Source organism: Lynx canadensis, chromosome B4, assembly GCF_007474595.2.
Source record: "Lynx canadensis isolate LIC74 chromosome B4, mLynCan4.pri.v2, whole genome shotgun sequence".
Taxonomy (NCBI): domain Eukaryota; kingdom Metazoa; phylum Chordata; class Mammalia; order Carnivora; family Felidae; genus Lynx; species Lynx canadensis.
Genome location: NC_044309.1, coordinates 44,331,384 through 44,353,642, shown reverse-complemented (window position 1 = coordinate 44,353,642; position 22,259 = coordinate 44,331,384). Strand labels below are relative to the sequence as shown.

Below are 22,259 nucleotides of genomic sequence, written 5' to 3'. Positions count from 1 at the left end.
GCTTCACAGAAAATTCTCTAACTATAGTTTACTTAAAATAGAAGTCAGTAACCAAAAATCTGAAGATCCTTATATAGTTTTAAATTTAGTAATATATTCCTAATTAACACGTCAGCCAAAGAAATGGATATTCACAATGAATATTCACTATTTTTATATGAAGTACAAGGAAAACATAACAGCAAAAATCTGTCTTGTGAGATATAATAGTGTATACAAGAATTTTTTCTTCACCCATTCACAAAGAGATTAGACTGAGTTTTCATTGATAGCTATGTTTTGTTATAAAGGCTATATATTGGGAAGCATATCTCTTTCCCTAGCGCCTGAAAGATTTTATATCCATATAGGTAAATCCTCAACTTTCTTTGTGCAAGAGTACTGCTATAATATATATATTACATATATTATTAAATATTATTATATATTATTATTCCACATATTCCATATATATTATCACATATATTACATATATATTATATTTATATTACATGTAAATTTATATTACATATATAATATGCATATGTATATTAGATATACATATTTATTACATATACATATGTATATGTAATATATTACATGTATTACATACATATTATATTACATATACATATGTATTTCAGATTACTATATATTATATATATATATATTATTACATATATTATTACATATATATTATCACATGCATATTACTACATGTTACATGTATTTATATTACATATAAATTTATATTACATATAAAATGTACATATGTACACTACATATACATATCTATATTATATATAAATATAATATACATGTAATATATATAAATATTTAATTGAAGTATAGTTGACATATATTAGTTTCAGGTGTTTGATATAGTGATTTGACAATTCTGTATATTACTCAATGCTCACGATGATAAGTGTAGTTACTCTCTGTCACCATACAAAGTTATTACAACATTATTGACTATATTCTCTATGCTGTACTTTTCATCCCTGTGATTTATTTATTTTGTAACTGGAATTTTTGTACCCCTTAATCTTCTTCACCTATTTTGTCCTATACACCCCCACCAAGCAACCACCAGCTTGTTCTGTGCATTTCGGATTTCTTTTTGGTTGTACAACTGTTTTATTTTAGATTCCACATCTAAGTAAAATGTATGGTGTGTTTGTCTTACTCTGACGTATTTCACTCAGCATAATATCCTCTAGGTGTATTGATGTTGTTGTAAATGGCAAGATTATATAATATCTATATATATATTTATATATGTAAAGGTTATATATATATGTATGTAAAGGTTTTATATATATATATGTAAAGGTTATATATATATATGTAAAGATTATATATATATGTAAAGATTATATATATATGTAAAGATTATATATATGTAAAGATTATATATGTAAAGATTATATGTATATAATCTTTACATATATATAATACATATAGTATATTATATATAATAATAAATTAATATTTATATATATATATAACATTTTCTTTATCTATTCATCTATTATAGACATCTAAGCTGCCTCCGTATTTAGGCTATTGTAAATGATGCCACAATAAACATACAGGTGCTTATATCTTTGGAATAAAGGTTTTCATTTTTTTTTGGATAAATAACCAGAAGTAGAATTTCTGGGTGTTACGGCATTTCTATCTTTAATTTTTTGAGGAACTGCATATTGTTTTCCATAGTGGCTGCAACAATATGATTATGTTATATTTTTAAGTGTCATTATTCACTACTAATGCCATCTGAGTTTACAGATTTTTTTTGTATGAAGGTTTATATAATGAATTCAGTTACTTTAATACATGTTTCAAATGAAAGAACAAGACAAAATCTCAGAAAAAGATCAAAATGAAATGGAGGTAAACAATCTACCTGATAAGAAGTTCAAAGTAATGGTGAAAGAGATGCTCACCAAGCTCTGGAGAAGAAAGGATGAGCACAGTCAAATTTCAAAAACAAATGGAACATATAAAAAAATCAATCAGAACTGAAGTGTATGATAACTAAAACTTAAAAATACACTAGAAAGAATCAACAGAAAATTAGGTGATGTAGAAGAAGGGATCAGTGATCTGGAAGATGGGGTAGTGGAAATCATAGAAGCAGAAGAATTTTTAAAAATGAGAATAAGAAAATTCTGGACAACATCAAGTTTACTAATATTTGCATTGCAAGAATCCCAGAAGAAGAAAATAGAAAAAGCAAAAGCACTTACTTGAATAAATAATAGCAGAAAACTATACTGACTTGGGGAGGCAAACAGACATCTGGGTCTAAGAAGCACAGAAAACTCCAAACAAGATGAATGCAAAGTGGTCCACAACAAGACACATACTAACTAAAATGGCAAAAATTAAATACAGAGAATCTTAAAAGCTGAAAGAGAAAATTAACTAGTTATATACAGGAGAAGCCCCATAAAACTGTCAGCTGAATTTTCAGCAGAAACTTTATAGGTCAGAAAGAATTGGCATTGTATACTCAAAATGCTGAAAAGGAAAAGCCTAAACCAAGAATTCTCCACTGGCAAGATTATTCAGATTTGAGAAATAAAAGGTTTCACAGACCAACAAAAGTTAAAAGAGTTCATGACATCTAAACTGGACTTACAAGAATGTTAAAAAAACTTTTTAAGGAAAAAGAAAAAGTCATAAATAGAAGTGTGAAAGTTATGAAAGAAGAAATCTCACTGGCAAAAACCAAGCATATATTAAAGGTCATGGATCAACCACTTATAAAGCTGATATGAAGATTAAAAGACCAAAGTGGAAATATCAACTAAACATAATTGGTTAAATGATACACAATGTAAAAAGAATTAATACATTGTGTCAAAAGCACAAAATATGTTGGGGGAGGGTAGTAAAAATGTAATGCTTACAGAATGTGTTTGAACCTAAGCGACTATTAACTTAAAATAGACTGTTATGTACATGTGTTATATCTATGAACCTTACTGGAACCACAAACCGAAATCTTACTATAGTCACACACACAAAATACAGAAAGGAGTCAGAACATAACACTAAAGAAAGTCATCAAAACACAAGAGAATAAAGCAAAACACAACACACCCTCAAACCAAAAAATAAACAAGCAAACAAACAAACAAACAAACAAAAAAAACAGAAAAAAAGTACCAACCAGGAAACAATTAACAAAATGGCAGTAAGTTCTTACCTATCAATAATTACTTTAAATGTAAATGAACTAAATGCTTCAATCAAAGGACTGAATAGTGACTGACTGGATAAGAAACAAAACCCATCTATATGCCCTCTACAAGAAACTCATTTCAGACCTAAAGACACACACTGACTAACAGAGAAAAGATGGAAAAAAAATCCCATTTCACATGGAAATAAAAAGAAAGGTAGGGTAGCCGTACTTATATCAGACAAAATAGATTTTAAACAAAACTGTAACAAGAAAGGAAGAAGGGCATTACATAATGATAAAGGGAAAAATCCAACCGGAGGATAGAACAATTGTCAATATATATGTAGTCAACATAGGAGTACCTAAACAAATAAAGCAAATATTAAGAGACACAGGAGAGAAATTGACAGTAATGAAGTAATAGTAGGAGACTTTAACACCTCTCTTGAATCAGTAGGTAGACTATCAAAACAGAAAATCAATAAGGAAAGAGAGGCACATTAGACTAGATGAACTTAATACATATGTACAGAACATTACATCCCAAATCAGCAGAGTGCACATTCTTTTTAAGTGCACTTGGAACATTTTGCAGAATAGATTTCATGTCAGGTCACAGAACAAGTCTCATTAAATTAAAGAAGACTGAAATCATATCATGCATCTTTTCTGAGCATCAAGGTATGAATCGAGAAATCAATTACAAGAAAAAAATTTGCTAAAACTCAAACATGTGGAGGCTAAACAACATGTTACTAACCAAAAAATGGTTTGACGAAGAAATCAATGAGAAAATAAAAAATTCCTGGAGAAAAATGAAAATTAAATAATAATGTCTCAAAATCTCTGAGACACATCTAAATCAGTTTAAAGAGAAAAGTTAACAATGATACAGGCCTATCTCAATAAATAAGAAAAAATCTAAAATAAACAGTCTATCTTTATATCTAAGGGAATTAGAAAAAGATATCTATCTATTTATATATGTACATACACACATATCTATTAAATATACTAGAAGGAAATATATGAAAAAGTAATATATGAAGAAGATGAGAATGGAAATAATTGAAACATAGACTATAAACACCACAGAGATGATCAAGGAAACTAAGAGCTACTTCTTTGGAAAAATATGAAAATTGGAAAATCTTTAGCTAGAATCATCAAGAAAAAAAGAGTGAGGGCCCAAATAAATACATTCACAAAAATGAAAGGGATAAATTACAACAGACACCTGACAAATACAGAATATCATGAGAGACTTAGGGTGAACAATTATATGCCAACAAACTGGATAACCTAGAAGAAGAAGATAACTTTCCAGAAATATACAATCTTTCAGAACAGAATCAGGAAGAAAAATAAAATCTGAAAAACAATTAATAGTAAAGAAATTGAATTACTAATCAAACGACTCCCAACAAACACATATCCAGGACCAGATGGTTTCACAGGTGAATTCTACCAAACTTTTAACGAAGAATTAATACCTATTCTTCTCAAATTAGTTCTAAAATTGAAAACAAAGGAAAGCTTCCAAATTCATTCTGTGTGGCCAACGTTTCCCTGATATCAAAACTAGATAAGGACACCAAATTCAAAAATATAATATGCTCATATTCCCAGTAAACATGCAAAAATCCTCACCAACATATTAGCAAACTGAATTAAACAACACATTAAAAGGATCACACACCATGATCAGGTGGGATTTATTACATGTATGCAAGGATGGTTCGATAACTGCAAATCAATCAACTTGATACATCACGTTAACTACATGAAAGATTAAAATCATATGATCATATGATTAAGATAAAGCACTTGACAAAATTCAACATCTGTTTATGATAAAAACTACAAAGAAAGTGTATAGAGAGGGAATGTACATCCACATAATAAAGGCCATATATTACAAGCCCACAACTAACATCATTCTCAACAGTGAAACGCCAGAAACTTTTGCTTTAAGACCAAGATAAAGACAAGATACCTATTCTTATCATTTTTTATTCAACACAGTACTATAGGTCCTAGCCACAATAATCTGAAAAAACAAAAAAAAAAAATAAATAAAAGACATCCAAATTTATAAGGAAAAAGTAAAACTGTCACCATTTGCAGATGGCATGATACTGTAGATAGAAAAATCTAAAGACTCTACTAAATAACTATTAGAACTAATAAATGAAATCAGTTAAGTTGCAAGATACAAAATTTAAATGTAGAAATCTGTTGCATTTCTACACACTAATAACAAACTATCAAAAAGTGAAATTAAGAAAACAATGCCATTTGTAATTGCATCTACAAGAATAAAATACCTAGGAATAAATTTAAGTAAGCACAATAAAGCCTTATATCTGAAATAAGACATTGATAAAAGAAATTAGAAGATGACATAAATAAATGGGAAGATATACTGTATTTATGGCAGGATGAATTAATATTGTGACTATATCCATGCTCCCAAAACAACCTACAGATTCAGTGCAATCTTTATCAAAATGCCAATAGAATTTTTCAAAGAACTAGAATAAATTATCCTAAAATTGTTTGGAACTACCAAAGACTCAATATCCAAAGCCATCTTTAGAAACAAGAACAAAACTGAAGATATTATTTTCTTACATTTCAAACTATACTAAAAAGCTATAGCAATCAAAATAATATGGTACTGGCACAACGATAGACTTATATAAATCAATGGAACACAATGGAAAGCCCAGAAAGAAACATGTACTTCTATGGTAAATTAATATGACAAAGGATGCAAAAATATACAACGGGTTAAAGACCATCTTCAATAAATGGTGTTGAAAAAATTGGACAACTACATGCGAACAAACAAACAAAAAGAATCTGGACAACTTTTTTACACTGTATATAAAAATAAACTCAAAGCTTAAAGACTTGAAGCCATAAAACACAAAAAAGGAAAACCCACTAAATTCTTGGGCATAGGTCTTAAACTATTTTTTGGATCTGTCTTCTCAGGCAAAGGCAACAAAAACAAAAATAAACAAGTGGGGATATATATATACATATATATATATATATATGTATATATATATGTCAAATTAAAAATCTTTCACACAGCAAAAGAAATTATAAAAAAGCGCAACCTACTGGTGGCACATGATACTTGCAAATGATATATCCACAAGGGATTAATATTCAAAATACACAAAGATTTCTTACAACTCAAAACCCCCCCAAAACCCCCAAACAATTAAAGCAATGGGCAGAGGAACTGAATAAACATTCTTTCAAAGAAGATGTATAGTGGTCAACAGACACATCAAAAGATACTCCACATCTCTAATCATCAGGGAAATGCAATTCAGAACCATAATGGGATATCACCTCACACTTGTTAAAATAGATAGAATCAAAATGACAATAAATAACATGGGATATCACCTCACACTTGTTAAAATAGATAGAATCAAAATGACAATAAATAACAAGTGCGGGTGAGGATGTAGACAAAGACCCCTCATGTGTTGCTGGTGGGAATGTAAATTACTGTAGCCAGAAGAGAAAAGAATATGGAGGTTACTCAAAAAATTAAAAGTAAAAACACTTTAAGATACAAAAATTCCACTTCCAGGTGTTTCTCTGAATAAAATGAAACCATTAATTGAGGAGTTGTAGGCACCCTATTTTTACTGTGGCATTATTTAAAATACCCAGGATATGTCAGACCGAGAAAGACAAACACTGTGTGATTTTACATATATATGGAATAGAAAAAGGAAAGCAAAGCAAAACAAAACAAAACAAAAACAGAAACGAGAAACCAACTCATACATATAGAGACCAAAGTGCTAACTGCCACAGGGGAGGGGAGAGGAGTGATGGGTGATATAAGTGAAAGGAATTAAGTGGTACAAGCACTCAGTTAAAAATAAATAAGTCACAGGAGGATGGAGGAAGTTGGTGGCAGAATAAAAGGAACTTAGGCTTGCCTTGTTCCAAAAACACAACTAGATAACTATCAGATCATCCTAAATATCCCAGCAAGTGACCTAAAAACTGACAGAACAAACTCAACAACTAAAGGGACAGAAGAGGCCACATCAAAGAAAGAAGGAAGTGCAGAGATGTGGTTTAGGGAAGAAAGGGATCATGAGTGCTGTGGAGGGAAGGGAGCCATGGTCACGGATAAGGGTGAGAGAGAGGTGCACACAGGAACACAAAGAGAACCTTTCCCCAAAGCCATGGCTTGGAAAACAGGAGGCTGAATTTCACGAGTTTTTGCAACTATAGGGCTTAATGTCTGGAGTTTTAAGGGTCCGTGAGCTTGACTAGGATAGAGCCCTGAAGGCACCACCCTGCTCCTGGAGAGAAGACAAGCAAACAACATGGGGGCAGATGGCATGGAAATAGCAATCTGAAGAATACCCGGGGCACACGCGGGGGGTGATTATTCACTCTTATCGGAGCACACCCCTGAGAGGCAGTGTTGACTGAAATGCCTCTCCTGGCAAAAAGGAGGGGGCCTATGCCATTTCCCTCTCCTGTATCTAGCATAAACACCCACCCACCTGCAGGAAGCATTGCAGTGAAACACTGGCTGCCTAACTTGTTTACACCAAGCCCATCATCCCTGCGTCCTGGCAGGACTGGCCTTTTCAGTCAAGTTTATGTCAGTCCCAGAGTGGTGGACCCCTCCCCTAAAGACCAGCACAAACCCCTGCCCACACCTCTGACCAGAGAGTTCTTCAGGGTCTCAATTCTGGTGGAGTTTGTGTTGAAAGAAAGAGAGAGAGAGAGACAGAGAGAGAGGAAGGAAGGAAGGAAGGAAGGAAGGAAGGAAGGAAGGAAGGAAGGAAGGAAGGAAGGAAAGAAGGGAGGAGGGAGGGAGGGAGGAAGGAGGGAGGGAGGGAGGTAGGAGAGAGAGAGGGAGAGAGAAAGGAGGCAGGGAGGGAGGAAGGAGGGAAGAAATGTCTTATTCTTTGAGAATAATAGGTATTAACTCCTCTTTAAATATTTGATAGAGTTCACCTGTGAATCCATCTGGCCCTAGAATTTTGTTTGTTGGGAGTTTTTTGATTACTGATGATTTTTGTTGCTGGTTACCCATCTGTTCAAGTTTTCTATTTCTTCCTGATTCAGTTCTAGGAGTTTATATGTTTCTAGGAATTTATCCATTTCTTCCAGGTTGTCCGATTTGTTGGTTCATAGTTTTTCATAATATCTTATAATTGTATTTCTGTGCTGTCAGTTGTTATTTCTGCTTTCTCATTTGTGATTTTATTTATTTGAGTCCTTTATCTTTTCTTTATGATAAGTTCCTGGGTGGCTCAGACGGTTGAGCACACACACACACATACACATACACACACACATGTACGCACACACACGCACACACGATGGAATATCATTCAATCAAAAAGAATGAAATCTTGCCATTTGCAACAATGTTGATGGAGCTACAGTGTATTATGCTAAGCAAAATAAGTCATCCAGAGAAAGACAAATACCATATGATTTCACTCATAGGTGGAAATTAAATAAAACAAATAGTAAAGGGAAGAGGGTGGGGAGAGGGGCAAAGCAAGAAACAGGCTCTCAACTATGGAGAACAAACTGATGGTTGCCGGAGGGGAGACGTGTGGGAGGATGGGTTAAATAGATGATGGGGATTAAGGAGTGCACTTGTGATGAGCACCGGGTGTTGCACGGAAGTGTTGAATCCCTATATTGTACACCTAAAACTAATGTTACACTATTTGTTAACTAATTGGAATTTAAATAAACACTTAAAAAATAAGTAGGTCACCGGGGTATTAATTACAGTGTAGGGAATATAGTCAATAATATTTTTATAACTTAGTGTGCTGACAAATGGTCATAAGATTTATAAGGGTGAACATTTCATTCTGTGTAGAGTTTGACTCACTGTGTTATACACGGGAACTAATATAATATTGTATGTCAACTATGCATCATTAACAGATAAAATTATCCCCCACTGTTGCAAAGGAAAAACTACAGACCAGTAGAAACCTACATGTATGTAAAAATCCTTGAAATTGCATTTTACAAGTACTTTTTGGGGGCACCCGGGTGGCTCAGTTGGTTAAGCGGCCAACTCTTGATTTCAGCTCGGGTCATGATGTCACATTTTTTTTTTTTTTAACATTTATTTATTGTTGAGAGACAGAGTGTGTGCAGGGAAGGGGAAGAGAGAGAGGAAGACACCGAATCTGAAGCAAGTTCCAGGCTCTGGGTTGTCAGCACAGAGCCCGATGTGGGGCTTGAAATCACGAACTGTGAGATCGTGACCTGAGCCGAAGTCGGACACTCAACCGACTGAGCCACGCAGGTGCCCCCATGATGTGACGTTTCATGAGTTCAAGCCCCGTGTCAGGCTTGGTGCAGACAGCACAGAGCCTGTTTGGTCTTCTCTCTCTACCTCTCTGTCTCTACCTGCTTGTGCTGTCTCTGTCGCTCTCTCAAAAATAAATAAATGAACATTTTTTAAAAAGTACTTTTTCTGCCCTCACTAAATTTTTAAAAATTACCTTCATTTTTCCCCTATGGACTTAGACTCAGGCTTTTGTCAATGAGAACAAATATACTGATTAAAATACAGACAACTAGTTATCATGAGAGGATGAATCAATGAATAATATGAAAAATTATTTAATGTTTCAATTTCTGCCATGGTGTTATTGTTCAATATTGTTTGATATTTTCTCCTTTCCAGAAATTTCTCGTTTTCCGCAGAAACCTAATAACTCATTTATGCATGACAAAATTGAATGAAGGTATTTTAAAACTTAGGGAAGAAAAATTGAGAAGAAAAGTTTGGAAATTAATGACTTTGTGACAGTGACAAGAAAGCCAAAAATATAGCAAGTCTTCAGAATTAGTGCCAAATAACATTAAATACTTGTTATGGGGATGATGGTTTTAGAATATTTTCAGTATAATAGAAATGACATAGCAAGGGCATAAGAGAAAGAAGTATGTAATACTTGGCAACTTTGTCTAAAGCGTAAACATCTAAGGTATTTCTCACAAGGCCTAAGTGCTCAGTGTTTGTGATTCAGATGGAAGCAAGTGAACAGCCTGGGTGGTCAAGTTTCTGATCCCAATATCTTGTGGAACCTAAACATTTCTCAAGGGCATTTGCCAATGGACAAATTAAACGACACACTACAAGCTGCAAGTCTCTGCATTCTGGAGGCGTGTGATAATATAAATGGGCTTCAAAATAGCCCAAGGGTAAGAATTTCCTGTTCAAATTTGAAGTGACACATTGATGAGAAATCTACTCTTTCCATTATTGCCCCCTTCTGAGGTCACACAGGGCCAACAGGCTGTGAAAACCACAGATATCATCTGTTTACAAGAGTAACCTGGTTCCCTCTGGAAGATGCATGAGTGTCTGGGCCACAGAAGGCATGTGTCACTACTGTCCTGTCTCTTTACTCCGTCACCCCAGTGAGTGGGAGATTATAAATGCTGGTGGGATGCATCTGAGGCACAGCTAATATACAATGAAATCACAGAGAACATTGGCATCTGCATTCCAACAATTCAGGGTAACAAACAAGAATGACTATGAGATACATTGGAGAGTTTTTAAAAATATTTAATCTTGCCTGTGGAGAAGTAATCATGTACACACACAGATGCATATAATTGGGTTTGTAAGTTAATATAATGTCGAGTGAAATCCCATAAGCATCATGGCAAGAAACACTTAATTTTGAATTTGTCATCAGTATAGATATAATTACAGGTATGATTTGATATTTAGCCCAGCCTTTAAAAATAGATTCTTAAAGTGAATTCATCGCATCGTGAGAGTCCAACATTACACACTTACTTAGGTAAATGAAAGCAGTTTGGTTTTCATAAAAAGCAGGATGAGCTACCTTCCGTAAAATGCTAATTTAAACTTAACTGTAAACAATCAAAAGACCTTTTAAAAATTAACCAAAACTCAAAAAAAAAAAAAAAAGAATCCATACTGAGAGGCACTACTGTGTAATGAATAATGTTTTATGCTCTAACAAATCAGTAGTTATAATGTGACTATGGTGTTAAAAATACTTAAAATAATTAATATTGAGAGTTTATAAAAGCCAGATTGAATAGTGAATGCTTTATATGTGTTATATTTTTACATATTTTGCTCCAAGTTTACATTAGTAAACTAGGTAGTTAGACACAAAGTAACTTTTTAAAGGTCATACTTTGTAAATTTGAGAGACAGAAGTAGGTCCAGATCTCACTGACTACAGAGCTCATTGGCTGAACTATTAATTTACATTTAATTTCTGTTTATTACACTTGCTTACACAACTAAGACTACCCTAACAACTTTTAACATCCACAAATCTTTCTGGAAGTTTGTACCAAAACAGTTCTTCCACAAATGATCTATACTTTTGTAATTTTATCATTTTATGGTTACACATATTACAATTAATGGCAGTTTCTGGTGTTAAAAAAGTTCTTTAAGAAAGTCATTTTTTAAAATTTTGTTTTCAGTGTTCAAGTTTTGGATAAGTTTAGTGTGTCACATTAACAGTTTTGAACATATACGTTTTTTTCTTTTAAAATTTAATAATTTCTCAGAACTCCACAATAACCCAAAAGATCATTTGATAATAACACATCACCTTTTAATAAATAAGTATGTCACCAAATAAAAGTAATTTATTACAGGATAGTTCTATATGTGTTAAAACACAATTCCCCAATCAGAATACTCAACTTTTAACCAATAATGGATTTAAAACTTGTCAAAAACATTGGTGCAACATTTTCTTTCTAACGCAGCATTTTAGTTTTAACCCAGTTATTCTAATAGTGTTGAAATGTTTCTGTGGAATCTGGCCTTATATTAATGAGGACAGTGTTATTCATGAATTCCTTTCTTCTTCACTAATCTATTGCTTTACGTTTTTCCAACCAATACTACTGTGTCAAACATAGAATATCAGAGTAAAACCCATTTATTCTATCATGACACACTCCTTTAAAGCTCTTAGGAAATTAGTACCAGATTTCACATTGTTCAACTGCAAAAGAGTAGTATCACTTACCCCGCACTCCACCCCGTGTGAGCAATCTTGTCCTTACATTACATACACTATTTATCAAGACCTTCAGTACAGTTTCATACAGCACTGTGCCTGTCACGACTCAGCTGCAGACATGAATAGCCAAGAAGTTACTTATGCAGAACTTAATCTGATGAAAGACTCAAAGAGACAGCAAATGAAACCCAAGGGCACTAATATTTCCATTTCAGTAACTGAGCAGGAACTGCTCTATGCAGAATTAAATCTTCAAAATGCTTCTCAGGATCTTCAAGGGAATGACAAGAACTATCACTGCAAAGGTAAAACATTTAATATGCACACAGTATAACTGTTCTAGGATGTGCAGTTAAGGTGCAGGGGTGTAGAGAATGAGCCGGGAATGATCTCATAGTTTTCATTTGTGAATATCAGAGCTTGGAGTTGGATAATGGTATTCTAATTGAAATCTAAAGACTAACTTTACTCAGCTATTGTAATTTGTAGTCTTTGACCAAAAGCTCATGGAGTATTACCTTTACTTAAAATGCAATCTTATATTCTGGGAAAAGATTACGATGGTAGATATGGGCTTGGGGTCCAAGTGTTTATTTGTGACTCCCTGTGCATCTGTAGTTCTCTTATATGTAACTTTCCTAAATAATTATTTCCTCCCATCCTTTCTCAGTGTTTTCATTTCTCTTCTAAATATTTACTATTATTTCCAGGGAAGCTCATTGCTAGGATCCTGGGAATCATCTGCCTTGTCTTGATGTCCACTGTGGTAACAATAGTAGTTGTTACCCGTAAGTGTTTGAATGACTATTTGGGAACTTTTCATTTTAATGACTGTCAGTGCCTCAAAATGTCTCCTACTATTATGGAATAGAATTTTCATTTTAATGCATATGTGCTCTGAATGTGCAATGGTTATTCTGAATTTGCCAAAAATATAAAAGAATAATTGCAGACAGCATTACACATGTGTTCAGATGTCATTACTCAAAGAGATGATCTAGGAGAAATGTTGTTGAGAAATACAAATTAATTCTTGAGATCGATTATGCCAAATACTGTAAGAGATGGTGAGGTTTGGTTTTGTAGGCTTTCGAAATATTTTCTCCCTAATCATTACTTTATTAATATTGCTTAGTAATATAAATTTTATTACAGTTTTCTAATTCTAAACAATACAGAAAGTTTTAAATTGAGAAACTCAAATCATTACGATGTATTTGGTTTAATATTAAATTTTTATGAGGCTTCATTTAATTTTTTCAGCTACTGAAATACCAGAGCAGAAAAATTTGTCCCTGACAACAAAGATCCAGAAAGGTACAAAGTGATTTTCAAAATTCTAATATTAACATAGTTTCTATTTTATCTCTACCTTTGGCTGGGCAACAATGGTACTGGAGTTTTTGGAGGAAAATTAATGACGAAACTGGTAATAATCATTCAGAAATGATGATTATACGAGAGTATTACTTCTTAGGCAACAATATGAAGAGATACCCATTTAAAATTGCCATACCCATTGTTACCAATTTCCTCAATTTTCTTCTGGTATAACATGATGAGACATAAATCATTTTACTATTCTAAAAAAGTGGCTTTGTTCAGTGATCTCAGGACATGCTGAGATGGATATTTTTGTGTGTTTGCTTTATATGGACACATAAGTTAGGGAATGAGAAGCTGACCATTCTCTCTGTGTGTACGTGAGCATATTTTGTTTTATTTGTATGGGTCTGTGAGGGTGCACAAATATGTACGCATGTATATCCATATACAAGTATGTAAATTTACTACAATTTGTTAGTGTTCAAAATGCTTTTGGGTAATGAACAAATCAGGAGACTATAGATGCTGGAGAGGATGTGGAGAAACGGGAACCCTCTTGCACTGTTGGTGGGAAAGCAAATTGGTGCAGCCGCTCTGGAAAGCAGTGTGGAGGTTCCTCAGAAAATTAAAAATAGACCTACCCTATGACCCAGCAATAGCACTGCTAGGAATTTACCCAAGGGATACAGGAGTGCTGATGCATAGGGGCACTTGTACCCCAATGTTCATAGCAGCACTCTCAACAATAGCCACATTATGGAAAGAGCCTAAATGTTCATCAACTGATGAATGGATAAAGAAGTTGTGGTTTATATATACAATGGAATACTACTTGGCAATGAGAAAGAATGAAATATGGCCTTTGTAGCAACGTGGATGGAACTGGAGAGTGTTATGCTAAGTGAAATAAGCCATACAGAGAAAGACAGATACCATATGGTTTCACTCTTATGTGGATCCTGAGAAACTTAACAGAAACCCATGGGGGAGGGGAAGGAAAAAAAAAAAGAGGTTAGAGTGGGAGAGAGCCAAAGCATAAGAGACTGTTAAAAATTGAGAACAAACTGAGGGTTGATGGGGGGTGGGAGGGTGGGGAGGGTGGGTGATGGGTATTAAGGAGGGCACCTTTTGGGATGAGCACTGGGTGTTGTATGGAAACCAATTTGACAATAAATTTCATATATTGAAAAAAAAAACTTAAAAAAATGCTTTTGGGTAATATCTCATAATCTTTCTCCAGCACATCACTGTGGTTGTCCAAAAGAGTGGTTTGTGTATTCCAACAATTGCTATTACATTAGCACTGAGAGAAAATCATGGAATGAGAGTTTTATGTCCTGTGCTTCTAAGAACTCTAACCTGCTGTACATAGATGATGAAGAAGAAGTGGTAAGATTTCAAATATTTTCCAGATTTTATTAATAGCTTGTCAGTTAATAGAATATTTGTAGAGTTCATTCATAGGTTTGTCATATTTATAGTTTATTTCAAAGTCTGTTAATATTACCTAGTTTGACCCTATGATATTTTATTTATATTTTTATATTTTAAGGTACACTTGATAATTTCCACTTCTTGCTTTTCATAGAAAATTGTGCTTCTATAAATGCTCTTTTGCCAGAAATAAAGTTTGCTATTTAATTTTACCACACATCAGGCCTTTGTCAGCCCTGCCAATTTCAATATTATGAAATATCTTCGCTTATTTTTGGACTTTATGTCAATGGAATCATGCGGTATGAATTTTTATATGTGTTTCCCTTCGCCCTCATGTATGTGTAATCCATCTATGCTATCGCATTTGTCTATAGTTTGTGAATTTTCACTGCTGTCTTATATGAATATTGTGGGGGGCCGGGCCCCGGTGCCAGGCTGAGACCGGGTCGAGCAATGTTCCCTGTTGACTCAGCCAACCCCGCGGTTCCCCCTCCCATTCATGTGGGAGGTCGGCCTGGCGCCAGGCTGAGAACGTTCCCTGTTGATTTAGCCAACCAGGTAGTTCCCCCTCCCATTCCCCCACTTTCAAGGGCATACGAAAGCCTTGTCAAGGCTGAGAAAGTTAATTCCTGAAGCCTGTGGTCTGCAGGTGTTGGCAGTAATGCTACCTCCTTTCTTCTACCCCGAGTCAGATAGAAACAAACATGGGAACTGTGTTTTGCTAGCAATCTTATCAACAAGGTCTTGTGACCCGTCTAGAAAATGCACAAGAAACACAGAACTAAATGTTTTGGTTGGCAGCGATTATGTGAAACCTGATTATTCTTAGAATGACCTGATCCATAAGAGTCTTATATTATAAAAGATTGCGTACAGCAACAATAAAGCCGTCACTTGGGCCATCAGCCCAGGGGACCCTCCTGTTCCCAAACTTTCTCTTCTCTCTTTTTTTCTTGCATTCCCCTACCCTCAGGACCCTGACCTCAGTGTCGCACCGGTCGCGACAGAATATGATATTTTAAAATCTATTCTCAGATACAACTTTAGTTTACTTTTAATATGTGGTGAGGGCACTATGAAGAATTATTTTATGGAAAGCCTTTTTGGGGCACCTAGTTGACTCAGTCAGTGTAGCATGCGACTCTTGATTTTGGGGTTCCAAGTCCAAGACCTACACTGTGTATAGGGATTACATAAAAATAAAACCTTAAAAAAAGAAAAGCCTTTACTGTATCTTTTTTATATATTACTCTGTAATTATAATAATATATATGAGGCATAACTATATAGTATATAATATGTTTAGGCATGTCAATATTATACTTATCACAATAAAATAATAATGTAGAAATATAACACTATCATGGTATTTATGAGTAATCATAACACATTTTCCTCTACGCATTAGAATGAAATTTCACCTTCACAGGTATGTGTGTATTTCAATTTATTAGATTATTCCAACATTTTTCTAGCTTATTGCGTGAATACATGTTGTACCAGATGGATTCTTGATCCAAAACGCAGTAGTCTGACAAAATTAATATAATAAGCTCTGAATGTTTCATAACAGTACCATTTTTGGGGCTGTAACTCATTAAGATCGTTTCTTTTGTGTTAGTGAGAAGTGCTCAAGTGTGACTCTTGTCCATTTCTCCTAAACGGTGTCTTCTTTTCCCTTTTTAGAAGTCCTTGTCATATTTTAGATAAGAGCTCTTTTTTGAGTTTTAAGATGCAAATGGATCTTTGACTCTTGTGACTTGCATGTTTACTCTTTTAATGACCAAAATTTATTAATGTTACTATAATTCAATTTATCATTTTGGGCATTGGTGCTTGTTTGGGACCCATTTCAGAAATTAGTTAGAGTTCATGAATATAATTTCCTATATGACTTTCTAGGATTTGTTGATTTATTTATTAACTTTTAACTAAGGTTTATGATCCATTTGCGATGCTGTATTTGTGATGCTGTGAGATAAAAGTCAAGGTTATACTTTTCTACATCACTACATAATTGATGGAACAAAATTTATAGCAAAGTAGATTCTTTTCTTTACATTTAATTTTATATAGAGAGTTATATATGTAAGTATATAAGCTCTAATATGCTTTATAAGATAGTAATCTATTATATATCTTTATAAAATTATATATACATATATCACAACTACACAGTCTATCACAACCCACAGCAGCTTAAGTAAAATGTAGAGCCTTACTTTTCTTTATGTCCTTCTGCTGTGTCCCATTTACAATAGAATTGTCTTAAATATTTCTCTATTTATGTTGAGAATCACATGGATTTTATAATTTTGCTTCAACTGATAAGTTTGCTTCAAATATCAAACAATTTAGAAAATACAAGAGATGAAGGAAAGTCCGTCCATTAAGCCTAATGGTAGTTTTATTCTTTCTTTTGTTCCCTCTTTCTTCCTGATGATCCAGGACTCCTTTTATCATTTAACTTCTGTTAAGATAATTCCCTTTAGCAGTTCTTTCAGAGCGGATCTGGTGGTGGTACATTTTCTTAGTTTTCCTTTATTGGAGAATCTCTTGATTTCCCCTGCAAGCCTGAGTTATATTTTTATTGGATAGTCAATGGTTTTGGATTGGAATAATGCAGTTAGTATCAAAAACTTTTCTGTCTTTCCAGCATGCCTTTTCCCCGTTATTTTGACTGGAGAGAAAAAATATTGGGGGGATTTTTGTGTGTACCTGTTGTGTCTGTGGTTTGCTGGCCTCTCAGGCACCAGTCTGGGATATGTGAGGTGAAGAGAAATTCCAGGGAGCTGACCTCCCTGTCATTCCTGGGTTTTCCAGGGCTGGGATCTGCCAGCTTTCTCATTACCTTTCTAAATCTTCTTATGTTGTCTTATTATGTATAATGTCCAGGGGTTCTAGCTATATTTAGTGGGATGAATAAGGAAAAGTCTATCCTCTATATTTTTCCAAAACAGGAAGTCTGGTCTGTGGTGGTTTTAATTTGAATGTTCCTAAGACAAACAGTTTTGAGCATCTTTTCCTGTACTCATTTGCCAATCTTCTATGTTTCTTGGTGATGTAGTTCATGAAATATTTGATTATATTTAATTTTTGTTATTTGCATTTTGAGAATTCTTTATGTAACCTGGCGGCAAGTCTTTTATTAGATGTATGATTTGCAGTTATGTCCTTCAAGTCTGTGATTTTTCTTTGTCTTCAAAAAGCAGAAGTCATTTATTTTGATGAAGTATACTTCACCAATTTGTTCTTCTTTGGATCATGTTTCTGGAGTTCTCTCTAAAAAGTCTATCTAAAAACTAAAAGAAGTGTATAGTTTACACTTAGGTTTACAATCAGTTTGGAGCATTTTTGTATGGAGTTTAGGGCATGTAATTATTAATATTATTTGATAGTCAGTTATTTCCACAGCGTTTGTTGACAAGATTATACTTTCTCCAGTGAATGACTATACATCTTTGTTGAAATCTGCATTCCCTATATGTGTGGGTATAAATTTTCACCTTCTAATCTGTTTCATTAATCTAGTTATGTATTATTTTTAATTTTTTTAACATTTATTTATTATTGAGAGACAGAGAGAGGCAGAGCATGAACATAGGTGGTTGGGGGGGGAGGGCGGGCCAAGAGAGGAGGAGACACAGAATCTGAAACAGGATCCAGGCTCTGAGCTGTTAGCACAGAGCCTGATGCGGGGCTCGAACCCACAAACTGAGATCATGACCCCAGCCGAAGTCGGACGCTTAACCGACTGAGCCACCCAGGCGCCCCTTTTATTTCAATTTCCTGTTTAAAAAGATATTTTTAAAAAAATACATATATATTAATTTTGCTTTGTTGTCTTGACTATTCTAGATATTTGAGTGGTATTTTCTCTTATTTTTATGTTTTTAAAAGTTTTTTTCAAATAAGAATATTAGTTTTATCAAATGCCTTCTGCAACAGAGAAGTCATATTTTTTGCAATTTATTAAATTTCAGTTAGTTAACATACAGTGTAATATTAGATTCAGATGTAGAATTTAGTGATTCATCACTTACAATATGCAGTGCTTATCACAAGTACCCTCCTTAATACCCATCACCCATTTAACCTATCTCCTCCCCCATGCCCCTCCAGTAATCATCACTCTGTTCTATTTAAGAGTCTGTTTTCTAGTTTGTCTTTCCTCTTTCTCCCCTAAATTCATCTGTTTTGTTTCTTAAATTCCACATGAGTAAAAGCATACAGTATATGGTAAGTGTCTTTCTCTGTATGACTTATCTTAGCATAATACTCTCTAGCTCCATCCACATCATTACAAACGGCAAAATTTCATTCATTTTTTATGTTTTGGCTGAGTAGTATTCCATTATATATATATATATATATATATATATATATATAACACCTATATATATATATATATATAACACCTATATATATATATATATATATATATATATATATATAACACCTCTTCTTTATCCATTCATCAGTCGATAGACATTTGGGCACTTTCCATAATTTGGCTATTGTTGATAATGCTGCTATAAACATTGGGTTGCATGTATTCCTTCATATCTGTATTTTTTAACCTTTGGTAAATACTTAGAGATGCAATTGCTGGATCGTAGGGTAGTTCTCTTTTTAACTTTTTCAGGAACCTCCATATTGTTTTCCAGAGTGTCTGCACCAGTTTGCATTCCCACCAACAGTGCTAGAGCGTTCCCCTTTCTATGCATCCACACTAACATTTGTTGTTTCCTGTGTGGTTCATTTTAGCTGTTCTACCTGAGGTAGATATCTCATTGTAATATTCCCTGATGGTGAGTGATGTTGAGCATTTTTTCATGTGTCTATTAGCTAGCCATCTGTATGTCTTCTGTGAAAAAAACGTCTATTCATGTTTTCTGCCCATTTTTTCACTTGATTATTTGTTTTTTGGGTGTTCAGTTTTATAAGTTCTCTATAGATTTTGGATACTCAGGCTTTATCAGATGTAATTTGCAAATATCTTCTCTTATTCCAAAGATTGACTTTTAGTTTGGTTGATTGCTTCCTTCTCTATGCAGAAGCTTTTTTTATCTTGATGAAGTCCCAATAGTTCATTTTTTATTTTGTTTCCTATGCCTCAGGAGATATATCTAATAAGAAGTTGCTATGGCCGATGTGAAAGAGGTTATTGACTGTGTTCTCCTCTAGGATTTTGATAGTTTCCTGTCTCACATTTAGACCTTCTATCCATTTTGAATTTATTTTTTTTGTATGGTGTAAGAAACTCATCCTGTTTTTTTTTGTTTGCATGTTTCTGTCCAGTTTTCTCAACACCATTTGTTGAAGAGACCATCCTCTTTCCATTGGATATTTTTTCCTGCTTTATCAAAGATTAGTTGACCATATAGTTGTGGGTCATTTCTGAGTTTTCTGTTCTGTTCTATTGATCTGTCTATTTTTGTGCCAATGCCATACTGTCTTGATCGCTATGGCTTTGTAATACATCTTAAAGACCAAAATTGTGATGCCTCCAGCTTTGCCTTTCTTTTTCAAGATTGATTTGGTTATTCGGGGTCTTTTGTGGTTCCATACAAATTTTAAGATTGGTCTACCTCTTTGAAAACTGCTATTGGTATTTTGATAAAGATTGTATTAAATGTGTATATTGCTTTGGACAGTATAGACATTTTAACAATATTTTTTTTCCCAATCCATGATCATGGAATGTTTTTTTTCATTTATTTTTGTCACCTTCTAATTTCTTTCATTACTGTTTCAGAATTTTTAAGTACAGAGCTTTCACCTGGTTGGTTACGTTTATTCCTAAGTATCTTATGGTTTGGGGTGCAATTTTATATGGGATTGATTCTTTAATTTCTCTTTCTGATGCTTTAGTTGTGGTGTATAGAAATGCAACAGAATTCTGTACATTGATTTTGTATCCTGCAACTTACTGAATTCATGTGTTAGTCCCAGCAACTTTTTGGTGGGGTCTTTTGGGTTTTCTGTATAGGGTATCATGTCATCTAGAAGTAGTGAAAATTTGACTTCTCTCTTGCTGATTTGGATCCTTCTTATTTCTTTTTGTTGTCTGATTGCTGAGGCTAGGACTTCCAGTACTATGTTAAATAACAATGGTGAGAGTGGACATCCCTGTCTTATTCCTGACAGTAGAGGAAGAGCTCCCAGTTTTTCCCCACTGACGATAATATCAGCTGTGGGTTTTTTTGTATATGGCCTTTATTATGTTGAGGCATATTCCCTCTATCCCTGCTTTGTTGATGGTTATTATGTTGAGTCATCATGGCTGGATGTTGTATTTTGTCAAATGCTTTTTCTGCATCTATTGGAAGGATCATAAGGTTCTTAGCCTTTCTTTTATTAATGTGCTGTAACACATTGATTGATTTACAAATAATGTACCACTATTGTAGTCCAGGAATATATCTTACCTGATCATAGTAAATGATTATTCTAATGTACTATTGGATTCAACAGGCTAGTAGTTTGTTGAGAATTTTTGCATTCATGTTCATCTAGGATATCGGTCCATAGTTCTCTTTATTGGTGGGGTGTTTGTCTGGTTTTAGAATCAAGGTAATGCTGGCCTCATAGAATGAGTTTGGAAGTGTTCCTTCCATTTCAATTTTTTGGAATAATTTGAGAAAAATAAGCATCAACTCTTCTTTAAATGTTTGATAGAATTTTTAAACATATTTGCATATTTTCATAATATTCTCATATAATTTTACTGAAGTATTATATACATACAGATGAAAACACATGTCATTCATGCCAACAGATGGCAGAATTTTCAAGTGTCACTGTCACATGGAATGAGGAAATGAATTTTCCAGCACTGCAAAATACCCCTTTCATGTCCTTTTCTTCATTAAAGAGCACATTATATAAATGAAATCATACTATGTGTATACTTTATACTTGGCTTTTTTAGGTAAAGCTAAACTCGTGAGACCCATCCCTATAATTGCATGAATTCGTAATTTCTCGACACTTCCTTGCTGTTCTATTGTCTGATTCTGCTACAACGTATTTATCCATTCTATTGATGATGCCCTTGGAATTTGGGGTATTGTTCCATTTGAGGCTACCACGAGTTCTTCTACTATTCATATTTTAGCATCAACTTTCAAATAAATATATGTTTATCATTTCTTCCTTCCTTCTATGACTTTAATTAACTTCCATATCCATCTATATCTATATCTAATCTATATCTATATCATGTCATTATACATATCATATCTTCA

The 22,259-nt window shown here is 33.8% G+C and overlaps 1 protein-coding gene across 1 annotated transcript in view; it reads left to right on the top strand.

Annotated features, from left to right (window-relative positions):
• The first annotated feature begins 12,292 nt into the window (after nucleotides 1-12,292).
• The window catches only part of LOC115518652 (NKG2-F type II integral membrane protein-like), a 28,016-nt gene continuing 18,049 nt past the window's right edge, over nucleotides 12,293-22,259 (top strand). Inside the window, exons 1-4 of the mRNA XM_032593907.1 lie at nucleotides 12,293-12,574; nucleotides 12,962-13,034; nucleotides 13,510-13,563; nucleotides 14,813-14,961. Of these exons, the coding sequence (XP_032449798.1) occupies nucleotides 12,365-12,574; nucleotides 12,962-13,034; nucleotides 13,510-13,563; nucleotides 14,813-14,961 (486 nt within the window). The 5' untranslated portion in view covers nucleotides 12,293-12,364. The remainder of the gene's footprint in view (nucleotides 12,575-12,961; nucleotides 13,035-13,509; nucleotides 13,564-14,812; nucleotides 14,962-22,259) is intronic.